Here is a 22,616-nt window from a genome sequence, read left to right on the forward strand (position 1 = left end):
GAACAAATTGCTGTCTTTAATACAACTATATGTAACAACTAGAATATATACACATATGTATGTATACACAATAGATTCTTATGTAGTAAATAAACAAGTTCACTTAAAATCCCATCCTACAACTATTTTTGTGTTATTGTGGACTATTTATGGGGCCAGTGAGATTGCTCATTGGTTAGTGTTATTGCGCAATTCCGAAGACCTGAGGTCCACCCCTAGGATCCATGTTAATGTGGAAGAAGACAGCCACGTCCACAAAGTTGACCTCTGACATCCATGTGCAAGCTATGCCCAAGATGTGCACTGTATGCACACACACACACACACACACACATAAATAACAACAATGATAATAAGAATAAATTTTAAAACACTCATTAATTAAATGTCAAACAAGTTAAACAACAAAAGTAAGGATGACACTGGACGATAATATGATTATGACACCCTCTCTGGTAGAATGTCACTTAGAGAGTTATATCCATTGCTTTCATGTATTTCTTTTGTTTGTTTGTTTGCTTGCTTTTGAGACAGGGTCACCTTATGTAGCTCAAGCTGTCCTGGAACTCACTATGTAGACCAGACCAGCCTTGAATTTACAGAGATCTACCTGTCTCTGTTTCCCCATACTGGGAATGAGGATATAAACCAATACACGCAGTTTTGGTTTTTATATATTACTTAATAGGAGTCTAGCCTTGCAAACTGGAAGCCAAGAACAAAAATAAGAAATAGTAAATATCTAGTTTCCAGCAAAACATGCACTGTATTGATAGTTAAAGACATTTTATTGGTTTATTTCCCTAAAGTCTATTTGTCCCTCAGACATGGGTATAAGATTTAGTGACAAATAATTCTATTTTATGTCATTTAGAAAGAAAAGAGGCTAAATGCATGCTTTGGTTGGAAATTATTTTACTATCATTCTTCATCAAATTATACCAAAAAATGAAGCTATAGGAAATAATTTTAAAAATATTTTTTAGGTCAGAGACATAGTACACACAGAGAGGGACAGAGCTTGTACTCCTTAGAAAGGAAACTGCTTTAAGACTTGACAGACTTTCCTTCTACGTCTGCTTTTTATTTTTAAACACTACCAGTGACCTCTTTGCTGACCAACATATTCGTGCAAACCATGGCCAAGGAGGGAGGGGCAGGAGCAGAGAAGAAGCTGGGTGAAAGTTGTTGATGGCCTCTGCCAAAATTCCTAGTTGAAATTGAATACGGCGAAGTTTCTTAAGATGGAAAGAAAGCAAAGATTTACAGCTTCAACAGAACTGTAATTCTACTAAGAAAAAGGTATGTCCACCTGCTGTCTCCAAACCAGCCACGGCTGGCTTTGCCAGGCATCTTTCTCCTTTATATATGGAGGTGGAGAAAAAAAAAAAAAAAGCAAGAGGCGTTCAAAAAACTTGAGGAAGCCCTGACCCTTTAGATTCCATTTATAGTCTGAGCCGGAATGCCACCCCCCGGGACAACTGAACTGTCCAATCCAGCCACGTGTGTCAAGGTTCTGTTAGGCACTAAGTGAAATATATATGCATGCCCTTATACCATTCAACACTCCGGGTCCAACCTCCAGACGCTGGGCTGCAGGTCAAGAGAGCCGCCACTGCTCTTCCAAGTGTCACTTTGACAGGTTCTCTTGGAGGAGATCTCTCTTTTGTTAACCCATCCTTTTAATCAAAATGGCACCAAAGAAAGACGTGAAGAAGCCTGCTGCTGCTGCTGCCCCTGCCCCAGCCCCGGCCCCGGCCCCAGCCCCAGCCAAACCTAAAGAAGAAAAAATCGACCTGTCTGCTATTAAGGTAACTAAACAGGTGAATCGGTTTGGTCACTGAAACATCTCTCAGCACTAAGGAACTCAAGGAGTTTGTGAAGAGGTGTATTTTTCATTGAAAGGAATGGCATTGAACTGGTGTTTTAGATGCCAGGAACCCTGCTTAAAAACATGGGTTTCAGCATACAATTCCAGTGACGTTTTTAAGACTGGGGACTACAAGTGAGGTTTTTGTTCGCTCTTTTCTCGTTGATCAGTATTTGCTGATTCTGTTTTCCATTTCCCCCTAATTTGTCAAAGTGCAATTTAGGGGGAGATATGCCCATCTAAAGATTTCACATTTACAAATATTTAAGAAGTGCATTTTTAAAATAAAATCTCCATGGAAATTGAATCCCTGACTCTAAAACTACATCATTAAAAAAAAAAAAAAGTTTTAGCCTCTGCTTGTTTCCAGAAAGTTGAAGACAGCTGATAACCCAGCTGTCTTGGACACATCTATTTGACAGCTGTTTCATTTCATCTGAAAAATAAATTTGCAATTCAAGTTAATTTCCTCTTCAACTTGCTTAATAAAATTTCATACACCACTTGGTGCAATGTCAGTGCAGAAAACCACACACTCGAGTGCTTCAGTGACTATAACTATCATCATGTTTATATGTATACAGCATTTAATTCAGGTTTGTGAATATATATTATGTACATAATATATGTATTTATATATCCTGTCATTTCTATAGCTGTTAGTGTGTGTTGAGCCTTTTACATACTGATCTTGAACTAAGGCGAATGTGGTGTGTGTGTGTGTCTGTGTGTGTGTGAACACTTTTCTATGAACCAAGTTTTCAGCTTCAAAAAGATTGTTTTGGAAAATGACGAATGAATGTCCTGGTTACCTCTCAGCGACACATCAGATACCCACCTCTCCTCATTAACTGGGCTTAGATTAGTCCTCATGGCAGGTTGAAAATCTTCATCTAAGGAACCCAGCCTTATATGGAAAGGACAGAGTCAAAGTGCTTATGAGGTGACCCTTCCGTCCAAGCCAAGGGTTCTGTGTGTAGCACATCTGATGTCTCAGTCTCGACACTGTATGAGAAAGTTACAATGCTGACTTACCCGCAAACATTACACTGACTATGTTAATATAATCATGGAGCCTTTAAAAAATTCCCTAAAATAATATTGAATCAGAACTCACATGCATTTATGTGATGAAACCAAATATAGCCATAATCTTTATAACTTTCATCTAAATATGAAATGAGACATGTTCCAAAGAGGCAAACATGCTATGGCAAATGTCTAATCTTTATCTGCACCTGAAGTTACATTTGAGAAAACTTGGTCGTAGGATGGAACTTTACTGACGAATGTCCTGTTAGGAAAACTGCATGTTGGATCTTCTGGAATTTTTTTTTTTTGAGGACGAGATGCTTATAGTTAATTAAAAAGAAACCAAATCTTTCATCTTCGGTGATCTTAGTTGATGTCTTTACAGATGCAGGCTGACGATTACAGCTGCCACTGTCCTTCCTGGTCTTCCAATGTGCACTCTTTAACAACTTTAGAACTTTAAGTCAGTGTTGAGGCTGTTCTTTTTATATTTGTTGTGATTTATGAGACAATATAATCCCTGTTTCTGAGATAAACTTCTGGAAGAAAAGAAAATGTGCCTCCTTAAAAAAAAATACCAGAAGTGTCCCACTAATGAAAGCACGCTTTCTTTGATTTTGTTCCAGAGGAACTGTGTGTCAAAAAGTAAGTGAATACGCTCTGTTAACATCAGTTTTTTAATCCAGAAATTAAGTAAATTTCTTGTTCCTGACGCAGAGAAGGAGCACTTACCTGAATTGTGACACCACTTTAGCCTCCCATCCTTGTTTTAAATTAATGCTAGTATGAGCAAGAAAAACTGAAGAATTTTAAGAGTTGTACAAACTCAATATGCTCCACCATTGCCAAGCAAGAGACAGGGTAGACTGTGAGAAGGAAAACAAATCGAAAGAACAGAAGTCAAATGAATATTTATCATTTATCTATCTATCTATCTATCTATCTATCTATCTATCTATCTATCTATCTATCTATCTATCTATCTATTTATTTAGAGACAGGTTTCTCTATGGCTTTGGAGCCTCTCCTGGAACTTGCTCTGTAGACCAGGTTGGCCTCGAACTCACAGAGATCCGCCTGCCTCTGCCTCCCAAGTGCTAGGATTAAAAGCATGCATCCGGCTTCAAACGAATCTTGAAGAAATGGAGGGAAATTACCTTTTGTTTCCTTCAGAAGAACCATCCCTAATGGACGGGGACAGTAAGGAAGAAACCGAAGCCATCTCACTTGTGTAAAGGAATGTCGATTCCTTTGATGATTTCCCTCATCAGAATGAAATCAGTACATATTTGGAAGGGTTTTAGCAACGCCAGAGACTATGATGCAACTTGGGAGCTTTATAAAATTTCATTTTATCCCAGTAGATAACAGGGTTAATTAGAAAGTATGTTATAGCATTTCCTATTATGATGTTTTTAATCATTTGATGTTTTTAGATATATTTTCTCATGTAAGTTATAAACTTTTTTCAAGCAGAGAAAATGAATATATCTATATACATATTCATTAACTTTCTGGAAACTGTATAAAGGCCTAAACTTAATTAGATTATATGATTTATTTCATAAACCTTGTAAGATTAGAAATCCAGCCTTTAAACTGCGGGTAATGCTGAAGTGTAGTTATATATAGGACACAGCAATCATTAAATTCATTCCTCAATACTTTGCCCAGCTACGACCATGGTCCATTTTAAAATACCCATATTTGACTCACCATAAACTCTGAACAATCTTGGATAGTTTTGATTAGTTTGCTTAAACGTGCTTTTCCGATTTGATTTCCTAGCCTGTTAGCTCTTTATTTAGAATGTTTTTTCAGTTGCTCTGACATAAAGCCTTCGGGAGTCTCTGTGCCCATACACATTCCTGTGAGCAGCGTTTTCACAAAGTTCCACTGGCGTGTGAACACTAGCACTACCGTTCTTGGTAGTTCTCAGCGCTCTCTGCCTTCAGAGAGCTGCTACCTCCAGTGACAGAGCCCAGTGCTCGAATGACGCTGCCTCCCAGGATCACATCTGTAGGGCTCGAAACCCGCCATTATGATTCTGGGTGCAAATGAAAGAGTGACTATTGGTTGCAGCCAAGCAAAATGGTGAAAATAAATGTCTGGATTTTAAGAGATTTTAAATATGAAAGTGGTTTTATTTTATTTATTTTTTTTTGTTTTGTTTTGCATGGTGCATCCTTTGGCTGATAAACCAAGATTGTTGTGAGTTGAGACCTACGTGTTGCTTACATTTTAATCCGCATTGAATTCATGCCACAGTCTGGTCCTTCATTCCTGACTGGATACTGCAGCAGCGTTACAAAACTAGTAGTGGTAAAGAATGCATTGACAGAAACTCTGCCAAACAACACATCTCCAAACAGTAACTGAACACAGTTGCAGAAAGACTGAAATGTTAGATTTAACGAGGAAGTTGGATGTATGCTGTTCCCAAACATGTGTATTTCCTGAATGTTCGGTGAGGGCACATTATATATTGTGCATGAGGTCCGAGGTGTAGATTTATTTTGGCTCAGACATGGGAACTTTTTGGGATCACCTGTATTTTCTTTCATTTCTAGCAAGGCTAAAATACACCCAATCCCATTCAAGGAATTTCTGGAAATGTTTGAAAACAGGTTCCATAAATGACTGAATATCATAAGCCCCACTGTCATAATAGCACTCAACATCCATTGTGATTTTATCCTGGATTGTTTTCACATTTAGCTTTTCCAACGTTATAGAGACTGTTTTTATCTATTCCCATGGAGGAAACTAAACTCACTCGAGGCCCATCATCAAATAACCAGTAAGTGGAAGGTAAGACTTCACCAGCAGGGCAAATCCATAGCAAACCCTGTTAAGCTTTCAGTTACTTCCCGTTTCTAAAAACAAACTGCTGTCTTTTTAGTTAGAACCCAGAGTGGGCAGATGGCAGGGCGGGGCGCAGAGCTTTCTGTAGTACAGTGCACAGTCCTACGCCGCCAGGAGAGGGCGGGAGAGGTCCGCTGCAGAGCGGCTTCGCAAGACTTTGACCTTGGCAGTTCTGAGTGTTCTGTTTCTCACAGCTTCCCTTACCCTCCCTCCCTTACACCTGTTGTTGGGAACTACACATTCTGTTTTATACACAGAGGGTGAAATTTTAGGCATTTTCGAAGGCATCTTATTCACTTTGTCCCAACTCCCTGTAAAAATTTATAAACAAAAATGGATATAAAATTACCTCCATCTGCAACAAAATGTTGAATTTTAAGACATTTGTGGTCTTGTTGTACTAAATAAACTTCAGACATACCAAATAAAAAATTTAAATCTGCCATCATAGGGCTAAGCTCCTGAGATGAGACCTCTACTTGCTTATAAATAAGCACACTGATTTAATTAGCATTTTTGGAGTTGATAATCAGAAACGGCAATGTCATAGATATGGTTAAATATTAACAATAATATCACTAGGGGAAAGCATGAGACAAATACATAGAGTCAATCTCTAATTTTAAAAAAATGAGCGAAAGCAATATATCCTCGGGGAAAAGGGGGAAGAATTATTTAAGCATATATGTCAAAGTCAATAATGTTATTCATCTTTTACGTGTGAGGGAACAGAGCAGGTGAAGGGAGGGAAAACATTGAAGGGCATAGTGGAACTCTCTCCACGGCGACATTTCAAGCTGTAGCAACGTAAAGTAAAACTCAACTTAAAGAGACGCATTCGTCAACTGAAGGCAAAACTGACTTTCTTTTAAGGATGCTTAAATCTGTGCGAGACGAGGAGCCCACCAAGTGACGGTGCCCCATTTAGCCCTTGACATTTCAGTACTGCAAAGCCTTGGCACGTTGCCTTTAGGAGTCGTTCCCTAATTACACACCCGTCTGACTCATGGAAATTGTGGAAGGATTATATTTAGTCTGCTGAGACTGTACTTTCTTCTCTTCAGACTGAAACACTTCTCTGTGAAAATACGAAAGTATACAGTTTAATTTCTTGATCAATGTGTCCGGTTTATTTTTTGCCCAAACCAGAATCAAGAAAGCAAAACCTGTAATATAAAAGTATCTATGACTTCAGAATATTCTGGTTGGATTTTAAATTATATGTGTGATAAATTGCTCTTATCAGAAATTAATTCTAGTGGCTTGAAGTTGGAGGGGTGGGGGAGCTTTCCCTAAGTTAGACATTTTCCTTCTATCCTTGTGAATGGGCTGTTTCCTGACTACAAGCCACCCAAGAATATATTATCTCTTGTGCACAAAAATCCAGTTGACTTGAATATGCTGCTGTGAAATTACATTTTGATACATTTTTCTTTTTTGCAATGATTACAGCATAATTGTCTTTTTCCATAAAGTAAGCTGCGGGAGGTTCTACTAACTAAAGATGGAAAATTCAGAACATATTAGTCCCATAAGCAATCCAAGAAATCATATATTCAGAAAAATTAATTTAGAGATATTATTTAAATCAAGCCACACAGGCTTTGTCATGACACCCAGAATAAGACCCCATTTTAGTTTTCAATGTATCCCATCAAAATCTCTAGAAGAATATTTAGTATTTATTTATCTCCATATAAGTTCTAAAAAGAAACTTCTATTCCAGACAAATGGTAAAAACATAATTATAATTTCTTAGCATGTGCAACATTTTTTGAATGCTTACATTATAAAACTTAAAAAGTGAAGGAACAAAATCACATTTTTATTTTTTAAGAAATTGCATAAAAATAGATAATTGTACAAAAAAGTATAGCTCACAAGAAATTTTACATTTCTTTCTCATATGTATTAACTATGAAAAAGGAGGAGAGAAAGCTGGAAAGGAGCTGACTTGGATCACATTTTGAAAGTTGTATCAAAATTCACTTAGGTTGCTAGTGGTTCCTGCAGATCTAAACTGAGCTGTTTTTAATTGCATGGGTTTTGTGCTTAGGCGACAGAATGCAGAGGGCCAGCCGAGCCTGCTGAACATAGTCCTCCCAGGTTAGTGTCATTCAAACCAACAAATCCAATCTAACCTTCTAATAGCTCTTTCAGAGAGCCTGGGCCAGCACCATGTCCTCAATGCTCTAGTTTCTCCCGTTTATATAATACTTTAATAAGCACCCTAAATCCATTTTGTTGGGCTCAGAATAATGAGAGAAATTTCTTTCTATCGGCCTTCCATGACTTGCTGTGAAGCACAACATTCTAAGAGTTTCAAATATTCTTCCTAATGGCATTTTGGTGATTTTTGAAACTCTGTAAGAAAAATTAGTTTAATTTTTTTTCTTAAAGGCATATATACGTCTAACTCTGATCTCTCAGCCAGGCAGGAAGGCAGAGAGTATCCAACAATGTTCTCTTAACTGTCTCTGGTTACAGCACCTTCTTTTCTTAGCTCCAGTCATTGGCATCTGTTCATCCCCCTGAAATAGGGAGAGCTTTGACCGTCATCGTCCATGTTCCTTCCATTTCCCTTAGTATTCAACACCATACATTTCTTTAATAGTTGTTGTTCTTCTGAGACACTAAAATTTAACATATATCAGTTCTATATTTTAACTGCATTGTAGTATTTTTTCCTATAAAGCAATTCCTTCTAGATGCCAGAAGACTTATCTTTAGTCAGTGAACCAAACTTCATGACTACTACCTGAAACACAATTCTCAAATCAAAACAGTCCATCACCACTGCAGTAAAAATTCTTCATGGTAGCAGATGCCTTACAGACTGCTTTTTACCTAAACTCACCACCAAATGGGAATGGGGGAGCTACAGCCCTGTGCGATGTGGCCTTTTACTAACGTGTGAGATGAAGACATAGGATCAGATCATAGATGTCTTTAAAAAGAAATAGAAGGTTGACAAATTAGAACTCTGGACCATAAACATTCATATAAAGGAATTTAAAGGAAAACACTAGAGATATAAATGGTAAAGAATTTTAGATGAGTGTACCTATTGTGCTCTGGGGGCTGAAGATGCAGAGAATATACGTAATTTCTCCGGAATGTAAGCTTTGTAAAATAAGAGATAAAATTTCTGGGGATACAATACTCTAGAGGGAAAGCTTATATAAGATCAAAAGAGAAACTTGGTACACAGCCAGACCACAGTGAGTGCACCAGGGAGTTTAGTGTGTTAACGGTCTAATGGCTTCAATTGAATGAAAATTTATTAAGCATTTAATAGGGGAGAGGAACCTGATAGAGCTGGAATAGAAGAGACCCTAAGTACAAGGCAAAGTCAGTGTTCTAGAGAGAGATGCTGTGTTAAAACACATCCAGGTCCACATCAGAAACAAGCCACGGCCTTTTAGCATTGGCCTGGGCTTCCCAGCAGATGAAGCAAGAAGGCTGACGAGCTTGCAGTAGAAAAAAGGAGCCAGGTGTGCTGTAGAGAAGGACACGTACTTTGACAAAGAGGAGTTCTTGTGACGGCTGGAAGAATGTTTAATATGAAAAGAGGAGGGAACAGTGGGTTGCTCGCCAGACAAGAAAGATTTAAACCAACTTTGAAACACACTGGGTGATGAGCTCTCAGACTGAGGCCCAAACCAAATGGCTGGGGAGCAGATGAAGCATTCGCTCAAACAGCTGATAGTATTCCTACCATAAGGAGGAGAGGCCAGAGGCAGTGTGTCATCCTAGCAGTGGACAGGAGAAGGATTGCTTTTCTCATAGCTATAGTTTACGCTTTCTTTTGTCAGCTGATATGTTTACATTTATATTTTGATTTTCAGTATGTTAAAAATAATCTAAACTTTTTTGTGAATATGATAAAGATATAGCAAAAAACTGGGATGAAGTAATTGAGTAGTCCTTACCACTCTGTAGCTTCTGTTTTAATAGCAAAAGCAAACCTTTAGATGGTGTCTAAGTGGTTACGGACAGCTTGTTCACAACATAAATTCAAGTTCTGTGCTGATTTTCCAGTTTACCCGCAAGTTTTTATAAAATTTGATCTTGTTCCACATAATTCAAGGCTACACTTTTCCACCTGAAAAAAAGTGAAATGTGAAAATTATCATTGTTGGCAAAAGGCAACTTCTATGTAATATTTAGTTACTAGCTTCAAATACTGGTTCTCAGTAATGGCTAGCAAACTTGAATTTAATGGTACAAATGCATAAATACAATTACATCAACATTAAAGTACAGCATTAAAGGACAAATATAAAAATATAATTACAAAATTGAGAAAGAGGATTAAAAGGTATGTTTTATAGAACTTTAACTTAGACACCCAAAATCATGACATTCTAAGTTACAAAATTATTAAAGATTAAAATTTTCAGTTTTAATACTCTCCCCCATTTTACTTCTAATGATTCAAAGCATGTTTAATTTCTCTATTAACTATCACTCCCCAGTAACCTTTCAAAATATCAATTTGTTTATGAAGACATGTTGACCCAGGTACTACTAACTTCAAAATTATCATTCTTCATCAAGAGACTCAAGATTCTGTAAGACTGTTTTCACAACTTGTGAACTTTAGGCCAAACGTGAAACATACATTTTTTATATTTTGATAGGCATCTAATCATTATTTTGATTAGAATCTAATAAATATTTTATTAGCGTCTAATAATTATACAGAACAAAGTATATCATTGTGGTATTTTCATATGTGCACATAATTATGTATTTTGAAGAAGAGTTATCCATTTAGCTGTTTATTCTGGAATAGTACGAGGGTGAGTAGCACACATGATGATTTCTATGGATACCTTCCTTAAGGGTGGTTGCAGAAATCACAGTTTGTCTTTCTCCACTTGTGATGCTTGAGTTATGTAGAGAGTTGTGTAGTTATTTCTGGACACCCTAAACTGATCATCCCCACAGCCACTCCAGCTTTCCCCATTCTCAGATAAGCTGCTGTAGAAGCCCATTGCTGGCCTCTTCCCGCCAACACCTTGACAATGTTAAAGCTCTGTTCTGCACTCCATGAGCCTTACTTTAGGGTATTTATTCTTGGTCTGCGGATTGAACCACAAAGAGTTGGACAGGACAGACTGGTTTTAGTAAGAACTTACAAACAAAAAATAAAACAATCTGTCAGTTTTCTTGACTGCTAAGAATTTCAAAAAATAAAAAAAAAACATAGTCAGTCTATATAATAGAAAAAAAAAGGAAGAATGGACATACCCAAACCTAATGTAGGAGACAAAGAGACGAGGTAGGAAGTGGAACCCCAATCCCTTCTTGCTTAGATTATTCTCCTGAGAATATGGCTTACAAAAGTATAATCCTAATGGAGATTTGGGGGCCAGTTGTCATGTGGGTGTGTCCTAAGGAATCCTAAGAAATATACAGAACACACAAAGTCTCCTCAAGTCCACAGAACATTACATAGAGTTTTAGAGAGTGTTCTTTCTATACCAGTTACTAGTTGAAAACTCAAGCCAGTTTCATCCAAGAAGTTCCAGACTTGCTGACTAGACATTTTCAAGGTCCATAATTACCCAGCAGAAGCCCGAGCCCTAGAATAATCCCGAGTTTTCCATGAGCAAAGAAACGTCTTGAAGGAAGAGGCTGCAGAGAACATCTCAGAGGTAAAGACCATAAAAGTACTGACAGGCTTCGGTCTCATGAGGGCTCTTCACTTCTAGGCCCTGGGTTCCTAAAAATAGCCCTAGGGTGCACGTCCCTCTTTCTCTCTGCCCTAAGAAAGCTGAAGAGCTCCTCCGGGAGGAGTGGCAACTGCCCTGTGAAATCCGATGCTAGACATGAGGTCAGTTTGACCAGAAATAAAAGGAAGCCACTGAGAAGAAAGACTCCACTCAGGGATCGGCGCTGCCTTCAGCTTGCTCGCCAGCCCCACCGCTGTGTTGCAGCCCAGAACTCCATCATGGTGGGTCCTTCAAGAAAACAGTATGTCCTTTACAGAAGAAGACAGTGGGCAGCAAGAGCTTACTGAGGGGACAGGCAGGCAAGGAACAGCACGGAGGAGAGAACCTATTTAGTACAAGGATTTGGGAACCTAGCGCTGGTTTTGAGGATCTATGATGAAGAAATGACTTCCAACTATTGCACCAGATGGGGGGAAATGCATCTCCCTCCCCAGAGCGGTCTGTGTGCTTTACCTGCCTTTGCCATTTCACGTAAGATTCATCTAGATTTGGAGGGGAAAAGTGCAGCTAGTGAAACGGTGTGCTTACATAGACGTCAGTGATAACTCCCAGCTAACAGGAAGCAAACCGTGTCTGATTCTTCAGTTTTGTACACTAGTACAAATATTTTAGTTAAGCAGAAAGACCTACGGTGGTTTTTATATACCATTCTATTTGCAGTTTTAAATGTATCTTACCAGACATATGCTAAATATACACCACTATGGCATTCTAGGATTGCTCAATTTAGCATTTTTAATATTTTTACATCATTAAGATACTGAGAAAAGATTTTTTAAATTATTTTTTGCAATAGATTTTTATACTCATAGGTTCAAAATTGCCCTCACACACCCGTCCTGTGCTAAGAGCACCCACATGGTTTCCTAACCGCTCAGAGCAGAGAGCACTCGTTCTGTCAATGCATTTGAAAGCTCTTTCTCTCTCTCTCCCTCTTGCCACTGCAGTCCTTCAGTGCTGACCAGATTGCGGGTAAGTGATCTGAGCTTCTCTACGGAAGGCTTCTCTCTGCTGTCTCTAAAATGTCACTTAACTCCACAGCATGCTCCTTTGTGTCTTAGACTGTTCGCGTCCATTCCATGCCTGGGCTCTGAAAACTGGGCTGTCTGCTGGAGCTCACTTTGAAGAGCACTCGGGGAATGAGCTGGATGCACTTGTATATCAGGGTGCTCTTCTCTGGTTAAAATATATTTTATGATTAATTTCTTTCTAACAGATCGAGTTCTCTAAGGAGCAGCAGGAGGGTAAGTTTAAAAGCCGTAGCGGTTCATATGTGCAGACTTACAGAGATAGCAAGTGAGAAAGCCAACTCCCTTGGGATGGGCTAAGTGCTGCCTAGTTATCCACACTGGGGTTGTTCCTCTAAATAGAAATTGCTTTCAAACACTCTAAATATAAACCTGTATAACTGAAGCCCTTGCTTATAGTTAGTGACCAAAAATGTAAGGAATAAAAAATGGACTATAAGTCCATGTAGCTACTAATTCCTAAATAAGATGAACTTGAAGCACTAGGAAAGATCATAGATGATATATTCACAAAAGATATAGGTTCTAGAAAACTAACTTACTAGTCAAAGCCTAGAGAGAGATTTGATAGGCCTGGAGTGTTCAATCTGAAAAACGAAATTGATTATGAAAGCTGCTCTGACAGCCAAACCTGCCTAGTTTCCGTGGAAACATAGAATTGTGAACTAGAAGAGATTCACAGAGAAGGATCCTAATCCAACACCTTGTTAAGGGATATGAAACAGACAACTGGAGAAATGATAGGTCTTTCTTCCTCAATGACCAAAGAATTAACAATAGTGTCATAATTTTGTATGAATTCAAATGGGCTAGGCAGTTTTTCTTAGGTACAGATGCTATCGACGCGTCTCAAACTTTTTAGGATTGAAGAGACTCTGGGTAGCTTCCTTGACACTTTAACTTTTTCCCTTTGTGTTTGGATTTAACAGGGTCCAATATCCCAAACAAGTTTGATTTTTGGATTAGAAAGTATAGGAAGAATTTTTTATGGGGTGAAATCATCATAATATGTGGATAAACTAAGTAGAATGCATTTACAGAAAGGAGAGACACAATCAGTTTAGTTATGTGATATTTATTATATGTTAGATGATTGGCCATAATAATGTATAGCATGGTATATAATATATATAATATATAAGATACAAATAACTATGGGTGATTAGTAAGAGTTCTCTGCCTAAGGTTTCCACACTGTTCAGTCTCTTTCAGGATCATGTTTGTTTTAATGTTGTCTGGGTATCGGTTTAAAACAAAAGGTTATTTGCTGTAGTACAAACTCACTGATATCAATATCGTGGTTGTTGGCCTCAGGTAGACAGTTTAGATGGCTGGATGACTTTTAACTCAAGATTGTTTAAAGTTATACTACGAGGGATTTGTCTTAAAGGAAATGATGGTTCCAATTTGTTTAAGTATACCTTTAACTGGTGATGCAGCTACATCATTAACCCTGCCTCCCAGCCCTCTGCAATTCCTTACCTAGACTATTACCATGGTGCCAAACTATCACTGGATCAAACAATGAAAGATTCAAAAGCCCTTGCTGAGACGAATGTACTTAGTGTTGAGTGTGAGACCTATCACCCAAATTGAAAACAGGTTTTAGCCGCAGAATTGAATAAACATTGATACATTGGTCTGGGCTTTTTTTCTTTATGTCAGAAACACAAACGTAAACTATTTAAACTAAGTGAGAATTCTGTGTTTTCAGAATAAACCAAGACCACTTGAATGTGTGTCCTTGCTTAACGAATGAAGAATGTTGTTCATATATTCTATTTGGCTTGAAGGAAAGGGGAGAAAAACAAAGAAAATTACAGCATTTGGAAGTTGTAGGATTCCTGCTGTCTGTTAGCATGACCACCAGCTACATATGGTTACTTAAGAATTAATTAATTTTTAAATTATAAATGTTAAAGTCTGTATCTTAAAGTTCCCCAGTCATAATTCAGTGTTCAAAACCACCATTATAGGACAGGTGGAAAATAATTCCATCATCAGATATTTTGGATATGGTGTGGTTCTGGGCAAAAGATCAGCCAATATATTCTTAAAGGTCAAATATGAAAGACTGTTAAGTTTCCTTGCATTGCTGTCTGTGAAGACAAATCCACTCTATTCTTGAGGTTAAGCAAAGACCACAAACAATGCATATACAAAGGAGCATGGTGAGATTATAATAAATGTTGTTAATATAGCCAGTCAAGGAAGGAGGTCTCCAGTCTGTTCTAGAACCTTGAAGAGAAGAACTAAACCTTGCGCTAAAAGTTCAAGATTAAAAGAATTAGTTCTCCGGCCTCTGCCTTTAAGTTACTAAAAGATAATGTCAGGGCGATTCCATTACCGCCATTAAAGTCCCTTTTCTACACCAGCATCTGAGCTGGGTGACAGAGTCCTCAGAGCACTGTGTCTGGCATCTGAAGCCAGCAGCGAGAGGAGTCCAGTTCCACGTGACCTTTAGAAAGATAAAAAATAGTATGTGACTCATGAAACCACAAGGCTCAGGCACCCTTTATCCAGATTGGGGCAGATTATGGTGAGAGCATAGGATTTAAACAAGAATGGTAGCATGGCCTATAGCTAGTTGTGTATATAGGACTCTGTGTAATCTTAGATCTCATGAGACAGGACATCAGGGTATTTACAGAGGGACCTTTCCAGACTGCATATTTTTCTGGAGATTGCGGTAACCTAAAAAAATTGTTTTCAGTTCTGAGAGTTTATTCACCAATGTGAATTCATTCAAATGTTCCAGGGTCGTTGGGGTTAACATCTGTAAGTCACCATCAGTATTTCCAGGTTTTCCAGAAATTTTCACTTAGTTAAGTTTAGATATTTCCTTTAAAATGCCTTTACTGGCTCCTAAATCCATTTTATCCCTCTTTCCAGGCGTTTCATTATATATTTCTAAATTATTATAGTTATAATTGTGAAGGTGAAGCAGTTCGATCAAAGCAGAATTATAGGCCATAAAGTACCTGGCAGAGCTATTGTGGAGAAAAGGCAGTGCCTTGAGATACACTCTTAATTCACACACAGATGTGGATGTGAACAAAAGCAGCTCAGTCCATCCATGCAAATATCTCAGTTTTAATAACATGGGACATGTAATAACACAAAACATTTGCACAGTGCTACATTGGAGAAAACTAGACAAAGGAGAAAATAATTTTTTTCTGCATTATTTTCTTATAGGTGCATGGGAATCTATAGTTAATGCCATTAAATATTAATTTTAAAAAATGTTCTTACGAAGATTTTTTGGTCATACGGATTATTTGGGGGCTAAATCAGAATTATATGAATATATCATAATAATTGGTCCAAAAATATTTCCCTTCTGTATTAACCATAGTAGGAGCCTCTTTGAGTCAGACACTGAGGTGGTTAAATGGCATTGTAAAACTTATAAGCCTGCCTCACACTTCAAACTTAATAATAATAATAATAAGCTATTTCTGGAGGAAGCTAGTTGAAAAGACAGCCTATAAAATTGGTGCCCCAAAGATTTTTCTACAAACTTAAAAAAGTTTGGGTTAAACTCACATACAATAGCTCCAGCTGGAAATTTGCTTTCTTGAAATTTTACTAATATTACCAATTAATTGAAGGACTATTTGGAGACTCTCGAGCTTTCTCAAGGCACGAGAATATTTTAAGTGACTTTTGCTTCCCACACAGATGAAAGAAATAGGAATTGCTATCACTGGGAGCTCCAATTTCCACAATTAAAAATTAATTCCACATTACTAATAATGTGGCTTAAAACTAGAAAGGCTGCTTCAGAACAATTCCCCACAGAAACACCAGAGGGTTTTCCGTGACGGTTTGAGAGCCGGAGATAACTTGAGTGGTTGGAAAAAATGGTGGAGCAGAGAAGAGTTTGAAGGACCTGGGGTTAATTAGAAGGTTCCAGGAAATTGAAAGTCAGTTCCCACCAGGGCCTGAATGTCTCATGCTTCTTGCAGAATTCAAGGAGGCATTTCTCCTGTTTGACAGAACAGGAGAATGCAAGATCACCTTAAGTCAAGTGGGTGACGTCCTTCGGGCTCTGGGCACAAATCCCACCAATGCAGAGGTCAAGAAGGTTCTCGGGAACCCTAGCAATGAAGGTAAGTTCCTGGAAGATCAGTGGAAATTGTGAATGGTCTGCCACACAATGAACTCAGTTTGCTCCTGATGGTGCCTCTCATGACTGGGAAGCCTTAACATTTTTTAATACTAATAATAATATGAGTTAACTTCCATTGAGGACCTGCAGGTGTGATAAGACATCACACCAGAGAGAAATGGCGTGGAAGGATGAGACCAGTACGCACAGCACGGAATCTAAATCCAGGGTTAAGTCCAAGGCTATACACCCTTTGTAGAAAGCCATGAATAATCATAAAGACATCCCTCTAGAGAACAACTATTCCTTGATAAACAGTGAGATAAGGCATAGATGAGCACATTTCCTTTTTCAGAGTTTATACCTTCAAAGACAAAAGTACATTTTAAAAGTTAGTTTAGCAGGGCGGTGGTGGCGCACGCCTTTAATCCCAGCACTCGGGAGGCAGAGGTAGGTGAATCTCTGTGAGTTCGAGACCAGCCTGGTCTACAAGAGCTAGTTACAGGACAACCTCTAAAGCTACAGAGAAACCCTGTCTCGAAAAACCAAAAAAAAAGAAAAAAAAGAAAAAAGTTATTTTAGCTTTAATTAAAACATAATTGCATCATCTCCCTCGTGCCCTTGTGGAGCCAATATAATAATATATTAATATAATAATATATTGAGTCATCTTTTCTCCATCTCTCTCACGTCTCTTCCTTCCAACCCTTTCTGTGCTTTCTCCCCATTCCCTCTCACATTCATGGACTCTTTTCCTTTTACTGCTATTTTTATGTATGTTTGTAAATATATAAACACATACATCCAACCTTTTGGGTCTGTTTACTGTTGCCTGTGTGATATCCTGAAGAAAGTTCTAGAATTTCTGGCCAGGAATTAGAAAGGAGTTAGGATGTCACACAATATTTGACACACACTTGTGAACCTCTTTTTAAAAATTACTTCAAATTCAAAGAAATTGAAGACTCCACAAAAGCTCAAGCATAGGCTCTATATATAGTTCAGTAATGTTTTACTATGTTTATGTTATTATAGAAAATTTTATATTGCTTCCCTGATACTTGTGGACTATAGCAAGCATAGTACTTATAAAATATATTAAGTAATCAAATTGTCCCAAGCATTTTAACAAGCTTTTCATGCCCTGGGTTCATTCAATCTCACAGCAACACTGTACAGTACTTCTATTTTAAAACTGAGAATACGGTGCACAAAGAGGTTAAAAGAGTTGAGCCAAGGCTCAAGAAGGACTCTGCAGTTAAAGACATTTACTGCCCTCTCAGAGGACCTAGGTTAGGTCCCCAGCACCCACATCAGGTAGCACAACCAGTAACTCTAGTTCTGAGAGCTCTAACACCCTACTCACCTTCTGCAGGCACCAGCAAATGTGCTGCACACATACATACATTCAGGTCCATCCACATACATGCAAAATAATTTCCAGAGAGAAAAGTAGAGCCACATTTGGGGGTACACACGTATAAATCTCAACAATTTTAAAGTGGAATTGGAAGCTCAGAAGTCCAATGTCATCCTCAGTTCCATAGCAAGTTGGAGGCCACACAGAGATGAGTAAGAGCCTATCTTTAAAAAAACAAACAATGAATGAAAATAAAAAAGTTGTTAGCAAAGTTGCTTACTGCTTCAGAGTTGTGTTGATCTGGGAAGAAAGCTTAGCACTGCGACTACAGAACTCATTCTATTGCCTGTTACTGTATTTTTGTCAGGTTAGTAGTTTACCCACTGGAATTTAAGTTGTGTGAAGATGTCTATGAAAATTTGCATTTGGGGAAGATTTTCATAACCATTTGTATTTGGTTTGTGACTCAGAGGTGGTATCTTATGGTGACTAGTAATGTACAAACTGCAATCTTCTTCCAGAGATGAACGCTAAGAAAATCGAGTTCGAGCAGTTTCTGCCCATGATGCAAGCTATCTCCAACAACAAGGACCAGGGAGGCTATGAAGACTTTGTTGAGGGGCTGCGTGTCTTTGACAAGGAGGGCAATGGCACTGTCATGGGTGCTGAACTCCGCCATGTCCTTGCCACTCTGGGTAAGGGAATACATTTCACTGGGCTAAACTGGAGAGATTGCATACCGGGAAGATCATGACAGGAAGGTCGTGTCATAATCAAAGTAGACAGGGCAAAGACTACAAAGGAAACATGAAAACAATAGGCATCAAAAGTCTTTGACTCTTTCTGTTGGCCTCTGTGACAAGTGAGACTGTTCAGGGGTGAAGTAATAACAAAAAATATTGGACATGAGTTAATAAAAATTTGTGCTCCTCGCAAGTTATAGTTGGGACATGAGGGACACTGATTATCTTTCATCCACCCATCCAAAATCAGCTTAATGGAAGCCTCCCAAATGCCAGACAAACAAGGAGGGATACTGGCTTTGGGGGAGCCTAGGCAGTTTGGATGCTCAACTTACTAAACCTGGATGGAGGTGGGCGGTCCTTGGACTTCCCACAGGTCAGGGAACCCTGATTGCTCTTCAAGCAGATGAGGGAGAGGGACTTGATCGGGGGAGGGGGAGGGAAATAGGAGGCGGTGGCGGAAAGGAGGCAGAAATCCTTAATAAATAAATAAATTAAAAAAAAAGAAAAAGAAAAAGAAAAAAAAATTTTACCCCTCAAAGGCAAGGGTTTAACCATGATTTCAAAAGCCCATGGCTGATCACTAGTGCTGAGAGTTTGAAAATATTCTGAGGTCGTATTTCTAAAGCTAAGAGTGTTTTGTTTCACTAGGTGAGAAGATGAAGGAGGAAGAGGTGGAAGCCTTGCTGGCAGGCCAGGAAGACTCCAATGGCTGCATCAACTATGAAGGTACAGCCAGCGTTCACCTTCAGCTCTTACTTGATTGAAGATAGATTTCTTTCCTTTTCTTCTTTTTTCTTTTCTTTCTTTCCTTCTTCCTTCCTTCCATCCTTCCTTTCTTTGTTTAGTAGTCTTTTTCCACAACAGGGTTTCTCTGTGTAGCCTTGGCTGTCCTGGAACTTGCTCTGTAGACCAGTCTGGTCTTGAACTCACAGAGATTTTCCTACTTTTGCCTCCCAAGTGCTGGGATTAAAGGTGTATGCCCCCACCACCCAACAATAGATTCCTTTCCAACTTAACCTTATTTTCCTTTCTTTATTGATGTATTTTATTTATTATAAGTAAATGGCCTAATCCTGAGATATTTGTATGGGAACACAAACATATATGCAGAATTAATTCCAGTGCCTTTTGGAAATCCCATACAGTTTAACCTGTGTTTCCTTATGTTTTCTCTTAGCTTTTCCACAATATCCCTGAGGAATAGACATGGCTTAAATTAGAATTAAGTGCAATACAACACCAGAGTTGAACAGATTTTGAAATCTTTTACTAGGACAAAAATCATGAGAATCAAGAAACTGGAGGTCAAAGAAACGTAGTTACTTATTGGTGATCAAATCATTACAGCAAGGCTGGTACTGAAATTTAGCACTCTTTGTCTAGTGGCCCTGTGTACGTGAAAATCATTTAATAGCTTGGTATAGTAGCATACATTTATAATTCTAGGAAGCTGAAGAAAGAGGAGCCAGACCTGGGCTATAGAGTGAGACCCTGCTGGAAGAAGGGAAAGAGAGAGGAAAGGACTGATGAGCACACATACATGGGGGGGGCAGAGATACACACAGAAAGAAGGGATAAAGGGGGATGGAGAGAGAGAGAGAGAGAGAGAGAGAGAGAGACCACCTCATAGTAACCAGTATTTATTGCCAGTTGCCAGTTTACAGCAGTTTCACACAAAGGGTATGAAAGCAATATATACTCAAAATAAATATTTAAAATAAAGCTGTGTAATATTATTTGAAATTTACAGTATTCCCAATAAACTTTATCTTTCCAAATACCAGCCACATTTCAATAAATCTATGATGTCCCAAATTTAGAAAAAGCATAAGAAAAAAATAAACAAAATATAAAACAGGAAAGGGGGAGAAGGAACGAGAAGAGAAGAAAATAAAGGCATATAGCCACACCAATCAATCTTTGCTCTAAAATCATTTTACTAAAAAATATTTCCTCTTTGCTTGTTATAAATATATTATTTAGAATAGCCTCTAATAATACCATTGAGAGAAATTGATAGTCATCTGGAAAATAAAGTCAGTTCACTTTGGCTTTTCTAACTCTTCACTGTATTGTCCAACAGCTTTTGTGAAGCACATCATGTCTGTCTGAATGGAGTCTGGAAGGTACACACCTACTATCTTTTTAATACGCAAGGCTTGCCTGATATACTTTGCTAAAAGAAATAACAGCTTCACTGCATATGCTTTAGATAAAATAAGTATTGCCTCCTAATCATAGGTTATTTATATTAGCCAGGATATGCTGTCCTCTTCAGGCAATAGATATAACATATTTATATGAGTGTGCAAGAAAATCCTTTTGCTTCTGTCTACAAACGCTGTCTTTTAAACTCTACTACAATTAAACAGTAGAAATTCAACTAACCAGAGACTAGTTAATTTTAGTTGGCATGTAACACTACTGTTCTAAATCCCTTGAATAACATTAACTTTTAACAAATACTGCTCTAACAAACTATGTTGTAATAGTTGAGGTTCACGGGCTGACAAGCAAGTTCTTAAAGCAAGGGTGTGACTTGCCTTGGGAGTGTTGGCTCACCATTTCCTCCAGAATGTTCTTTCCAAAGAGCTGCTATAAACATCTAACTTGCTTCTGTTTCCCTGCAGAACACAGTGTTTGGGAAGACTGGCCAGATGTCAGTTCAAGAACACCCACGGCTAACTGTCCACATCTGCTTACCACTACCATGAAGATCAAAACAACCTAGACCATTCTAGACTGAAGGGTCCCATAAATTTTTATAAGCCTTGAGTTTTTCATGACACACAAATCAGGCATCTGCTGTTCTAGGGGATATGAATAAAATATTGATAATCTCAAGTCCAAGCACCACCGTTATCATCTACTTGGGTCCACAACACTCTTAAAATCCTGTATCAATAAACGTGGTCAGTCTGGAATATTCAAGTTGTATGTGTCTTACTTTTTTATTTAATGAAAATAGATTTTAAGAATTCAATTCTTATGGAAAATTATAAAAAATACTGATGGATTACAAATTTATTTTAAAAACTTATCACCGAAGGGCTTGATGAGATGGCTTTGTGGGTAAAGGCGTGTGTCAGCGAGCTTGAAGACCTTCATTTTATCCCTGGGATACACATGGCAGAAGACAACGGAATCACACATTTGCCCTCTGCTCAACACATGTGGGCCATGCCCTACTCCCCACACATAAACACAAATAAAAACAATGAGGTGAATAAATAATAATGCAAAAAGAAAACATTAAGGTCATCACAATCTACAAAGCAATAAAAGATGAATGATTAGGAGTTATATATTATTTTAAAAGTTAAATAAAGAACCAGGAAATTCAGACAGGTGCTGGGGCATTTTAATATACTCTATAGGCAATTTAAGGTAAAATTGGGTCCTTCAAATTAATGTTAATAATTATTTATGGCTTTATCTATTTCCTTTGTAGTAACAATTAGCCTATTGGAGAACTGTAAAAGATTTTGACTTTTCTGTCTGATGACGTCAAAAACAAAATCCAATGTGGTCTTTTAGCTGTTACTTAAAAAAAAATAAATAAAGCCGGGTGGTGGTGGCACACGCCTTTAATCCCAGCACTAGGGAGGCAGAGGCAGGCGGATCTCTGGGAGTTCGTGGCCAGCCTGGTCTACAAGAGCTAGTTCCAGGACGAGCACCAAAGCTACAGAGAAACCCTGTCTCGAAAAACCAAAAATAAATAAATAAATAATAAATAAATAAATAAATAAATAAATAAATAAATAAATAAATAATGAGCAAACAAACCTCCCCAGGATGAAGGGGTTATTGCTCAAGCGCTCAGGGTTCTGTTTATTGCTATGCCTCTCCCACCATGACGT

General features: G+C 38.1%; 1 protein-coding gene across 2 annotated transcripts; it reads left to right on the forward strand.

Moving 5' to 3' along the window:
• The first annotated feature begins 1,691 nt into the window (after window positions 1-1,691).
• Window positions 1,692-21,674, forward strand: Myl1 (myosin light chain 1). 2 transcript variants are annotated; one of them, XM_005361434.2, is made up of 7 exons: window positions 1,692-1,811; window positions 12,725-12,752; window positions 16,508-16,651; window positions 18,532-18,705; window positions 19,405-19,482; window positions 20,840-20,882; window positions 21,387-21,674. In XM_005361434.2, the coding sequence occupies exons 1-6, from the start codon at window positions 1,692-1,694 to the stop codon at window positions 20,866-20,868; spliced, it is 573 nt and encodes a 190-aa protein (XP_005361491.1). In that variant the 3' UTR covers window positions 20,869-20,882; window positions 21,387-21,674. The 2 variants fall into 2 exon arrangements, with proteins under 2 accessions (XP_005361491.1, XP_005361492.1); XM_005361435.2 differs by lacking the exons at window positions 1,692-1,811; window positions 12,725-12,752 and adding exons at window positions 11,544-11,729; window positions 12,456-12,480 and having other exon boundaries at window positions 21,387-21,628.
• The last annotated feature ends 942 nt before the right edge of the window (window positions 21,675-22,616 follow it).

Source organism: Microtus ochrogaster, linkage group LG4, assembly GCF_000317375.1.
Source record: "Microtus ochrogaster isolate Prairie Vole_2 linkage group LG4, MicOch1.0, whole genome shotgun sequence".
Lineage (NCBI taxonomy): Eukaryota > Metazoa > Chordata > Mammalia > Rodentia > Cricetidae > Microtus > Microtus ochrogaster.